Source organism: Ochlerotatus camptorhynchus, unplaced genomic scaffold (genome assembly GCF_037179485.1).
Source record: "Ochlerotatus camptorhynchus isolate MF236.1 unplaced genomic scaffold, CSIRO-AGI_Acam_v1.1 ptg000078l, whole genome shotgun sequence".
Lineage (NCBI taxonomy): Eukaryota > Metazoa > Arthropoda > Insecta > Diptera > Culicidae > Ochlerotatus > Ochlerotatus camptorhynchus.
Genome location: NW_027040568.1, coordinates 2368420 through 2373120, shown reverse-complemented (window position 1 = coordinate 2373120; position 4701 = coordinate 2368420). Strand labels below are relative to the sequence as shown.

The window sequence follows — 4701 nt, the reverse complement described above, 5'->3', positions numbered from 1 at the left end:
ACCGAAGTACGCCCACGCAAACCAAGAGCACTATCGGGAAGGGGAGCATTTCCTCTACCCAATGGTCTTGTTAGTTAGCGTGGGCGTATTCGGTTCGCGCGAAAAAAGCTTAACAAGTTTTGTGTACATAAGTTGATAGACCCGTTTCAAATGTTACGTGAGTATTATTCATGTGTTCATTTTTAGTAAACAGGGCCCCGCTGTTGTGTCACTTTTTGTCGAGTGAGTGAACTCAAATCCATCCGTGCACTCGTCAATTGGACTGTCAAACTGGCTACCTATCGTGCAAAGTAAACAAACATTACGATGCTATGAAAGGTCCACGAAAGGTATCGCAATAAAATATAAAATATAATCGAAGAAATGATCATAAACACGCAGTGAGCATTAAATTGTCATGGGATACGTTTGGTAACGATCAGTAATGAGAATTTCTACTATTTTTTGTTAAGATGATTGGACAAAATCACTGATAAAATGATTTACAACAGCCGCTATTTTTTTTTGCTCGCTAGGAGTCATTTAGTTGATGTAGCAGTCCTCTGTTGCCAAGTGAAAAGAAAGGGAATCTTTCGAAAACCGTGATGCGAGTTCAACTGTTTTTCTCTTGGTGTGACTCATTATACACCGACTCTAGTTCAGACTACCAAGTTATAACATGTTATAGCGCTATTGGCAAATCAAAGTTGGTACTCGTGGAGAATAGAAGAACTATGAGAGTGATGATGGTTTCAATATTTTACACGGTGAGGTATACGAGTGCAATCTTGAAATGCTTTTATTTTACAAATGGAGCATTTTATTTAAATCTGGTTGATGCTATGTTAGTAGAAAACTTAAAGACTACTCAATAGACAAATAATACAGAAACATTAATTTCTTTTCAGATTTTTAGGTGTACACATAGATTTCAGCTTTTCTACAACTGTATCAGCAACCAGATTTAAATAAAATGCTCCATTTGCAAAATAAAAGCATTTTAAGATTGCACTCGTATACTTCCCCGTGGAAAATTTTGAAACCATCATCACTTTTATAGTTCTTCTATTCTCCACGAGTGCCAACTTTGATTTGCCAATCTCGATGGTGTTTTCTGTGTTGCAATTAGTTGACAACCGTTATAACTCTCCAGTCTGGACAGCGTTAATTCTGAAATCATGGATTTATTAGAAGTTTTCTTCTCGATAGGCCAAAAATGGGTTATTAGTTTCGAACGAAATTCTCATACAAAAAAAATATTTTTTTGTATGAGAATTTCTTTCGAAACGAAATACAGAATAGTTATTATTTAATAAAACATTTTTATAGCCAAAATGAATGGCTTAGTAGGACGGAATTAGATTAAATTTCTTTAATTTCGGATAAAAGTTATAACATCAACAGAATAGAGTTTCTAGTAGATTTATTAATCTACCAAAGTTTATGGAATTAATTCTTATATGGTAAAAGACTTCCTTCGGATCCGCTTCATATTTAACGAGCCGAGACTGATACCTGCCAGACACGGATGATGTTATCAGAGTAACCGGCGTACAGCGTCTGTCCATCGGTAGACCAAGCCAGCGACAAGCACTGTGGTGGATCGGCCTTCGATGGCTTCAGCTCTTCGACCATGGTCTTGCATGCCAGATCCCAAATCTTGATGGATGGACCATAAGCAACGCACAACCAGTAACGGTTTGGTGAGAAGCAGAGGGCATTGATGACCTCGTTATGTTCCAGTGTGTGCAGATGCTTGCCATCATTCAAGTCCCACAGGAAGGCCTTGCAATCCTTACCTCCGGATGTGCACAGGGAACCATCAGGAGAAACGGAAACCGAGTTCAAGTAGCCATTATGGCCCAGGTGGTCAATCTTCAGCTTGCAGTTGGCCAAATTCCAGACCTTGACGGTGCGATCCCAACCAGCCGAGACAATGATCGGGTTCGAGTGGTTCGGTGAGAAGCGGACACACGAGACCCAATCACTATGTCCATCCTCTTGGATGGTGTACTTGCATTCGGCCAAAGTGTTCCACAACTTGATGGTCTTGTCACGAGATCCGGACACGATCTGACGGTTGTCCACGGAGAAAGCAACCGACAGGACATCCTGTTAAAAAAAAAAAAAAAAAAAATACTTTCTTGGTTAGACATTTCACCCAATACATCCAAATGAATAACTATTTTTCTTGAACCAGAACGAACCAGAATCAATAGATATGAAGGGTTATTTTGTATCTCAACCATCGGACACCAAACAACCAAAAGTTGCTCAGCAAAAGACGACGATCAAGAGTTTGCTTTAGCACGCTCTAAAATGAACACCATATCGAACATTGATTTGTTGGTCTGACATGGAGCTGGGATTGTGCCACAATTTATTATATTGATTCTGCTTGGTTTTTTGTCACACTATTTAGAAACACAATACCTATTCATTCGATCGATAGATATTTAGCCACCTCATACACATCCTCAATACTTGATGGATAACTATCTTCTGCCTCGCATAGGCCCGTAATTCTTTGAGAATTCTTGTGTTTCTTCTGCCTCGCATAGGCGCGTAAAAGTAAGCTAAATTTCCCTGCCAACGAAGAATCCGATAACCTACCGGATCTTCGTTCATTTCCAAGGATTGAAATCACAAAACCGTTTTCAACGATTTTGAGAAATCATTCGCCTGTCCTCCTATTGTTCTCAAAACCGGATTTCTAAACATCCGGATCCAGAAGGGCAACACAAATTTCACACCTTGGTATGGTCTTCAAAACGACGAGTGGACTTTCCGGCGGCCAAATCCCACAGGCGCAGGGTCTTGTCCCACGAGCCGGATAGAGCGTAGTTACCGTCGGACGACAGAACAACGTCGCTAATGAAGTGCGAGTGACCGTACAGACGCTTTTGCGGAATACCGTAACTGGCATCGTCGCGGGTCAACTTCCAAACGATCAGGGTCTTGTCTGAAAGAGAAGAAAAGTAAGGTTAGGGACGGTTGATAAACGTGGTATTTTTAAGATGTTAATCTCGAATACTTTAATACGAACAAATTTTATTTCAGTTGCTTCAAAAATCCATAACCAAAAAGTATTAATAATATCTTTTTTGGTGGACAAATTTAATAGCACAAAACCATGAAGTATGAAACACATGGACTTCGCCATTTTGGCATCCCGTGCGACAGATACTTACCGCGAGATGAAGACAGGATCATGTCCGGGTACTTCGGATTGGTGGCGATCTGAGTGACCCATCCGGAATGGCCAACGAGCTGGCCGCGGAGTTGCAGCGTTTCAGTCATGATTAATCAAAAGTTTAACAGCAATAACTGCACTTTTTCACAAAGGGCAACGAATGCGTGCCGCACGATTCGACGTTCTGCGGAGAAAAGAAGGAAGATCGGTTCGCGTTGGTGACACTTTGTTTGACAATCACTCAGATCTCCCTCCGTGCGCCGTGCGTTCAGTTCATAAAGGCGGGATTTAAAAAAAAAGATCAATATAAGGTAGGAAATTCTGTAAACTGAATAAAATCGGTGTCGCTCACACTGTACCAAAACATCATCCTGGCATCGAATGATTATTGCCTCACTCATGCCCTGTAACTATTATCAGATGATTTTGAGAGCACCGTCATTCGATTTATCATCTGTTGGAATATGAACAAATCAAATGACAATCATCCATACACACTTAGAAAATATTACCGAACTCGGTTGGATTTCAACCGAGTTTTTATCTGCTGAACGCTCGGTAGTCTGTTCGGTTCAAAGAGGAATAACCGAGCTGTCGTTAGTTCTTTTTGTTACCCACAATCTGTTAAAGTTACCGAAAATCTCGGTTGACGAAAAACAAATTTAAGCAGAAATAACCGAACATCGGTTTACTCAAGAATTACCGAACGCTGTCAAACAAACCGACCCACCTGTTGTAATTACGGAATTTGATTTACACTTCAAATCGATCTTGCTTTAAATTTTGATTATGAACAAAATTCGGTTCAGTGTTGCTTGTTCAGTACAGTTTTTTGCCCCTATTGAGGTTTTTTTTTTCAATCCGCTTTCATACTGAGTGGTGTTGTAAGGGCGATCTAGTTCATAAATCAGCTGAATTGTAAATACACACTTCGGAAAATACACAAAAAAATACATAAATGCGTACACGCTGAAACTAAAATACCCGAATAAAAATACTCAAAAATACCTCGAAAATACTTGAAAAATACATTTCATAATGAATTTAATACACTTTAATACAAAAATACACAAAACTTAAAATACGAATACGAATAAATACGAAAAAATATTGCGCATTTCACACCAAATTGGACTAATAAGCGCGTTTTCACTTATTAAAAAGTGTGATAAAATTGCAAGTTTACATCTAATCGTTTTGGTGTCTTCAGTGCACTTATTCCTTATGATGCAAACAATAAGTGCTCCCGAGACATCAAAACGATTTGACGGAAATGTGCACTTCTATAACACTTTTTGCATTTTGGGGACAGTCCAGTTTCAGATGCAATCAGCAATACAAAATACACCTTTTCAAGTCGGGTAGATGATTCGAAAATACTCTAGTTGACAGCCCCTCGGTTGTAGTATACAACAGTGTACACTGAACCAATTTAACATATTCCTGTTATGTGGAATTCTAATAAATTTGCGCTATAAGATAATCCATTGGAAATGCTATGATTAAAAATGTGTCAGGTAAATTCTATA

At 39.2% G+C, this 4701-nt stretch overlaps 1 protein-coding gene across 1 annotated transcript; it reads right to left on the bottom strand.

The window, feature by feature from the left end:
* Nucleotides 1-1389: 1389 nt before the first annotated feature.
* On the bottom strand, nt 1390-3376 carry Rack1 (Receptor of activated protein kinase C 1). Its single transcript, XM_065217633.1, has 3 exons — nt 3171-3376; nt 2733-2941; nt 1390-2091 (listed from the first exon to the last, which is right to left on the bottom strand). The coding sequence occupies exons 1-3, from the start codon at nt 3277-3279 to the stop codon at nt 1474-1476; spliced, it is 936 nt and encodes a 311-aa protein (XP_065073705.1). The 5' UTR covers nt 3280-3376; the 3' UTR covers nt 1390-1473.
* Nucleotides 3377-4701: the final 1325 nt, after the last annotated feature.

What these genes read in the sequence shown, in the direction of transcription:
- Rack1 (XM_065217633.1), bottom strand. Translation starts at nt 3,279, where the DNA reads ATGACTGAAACGCTGCAACTCCGCGGCCAGCTCGTTGGCCATTCCGGA. An exon ending in GATCCTGTCTTCATCTCGCG is followed by an intron (nt 2,942 to 3,170) that starts GTAAGTATCTGT and finishes CTTCTCTTTCAG; the next exon opens with ACAAGACCCTGATCGTTTGG. An exon ending in GTTTTGAAGACCATACCAAG is followed by an intron (nt 2,092 to 2,732) that starts GTGTGAAATTTG and finishes TTTTTTTAACAG; the next exon opens with GATGTCCTGTCGGTTGCTTT.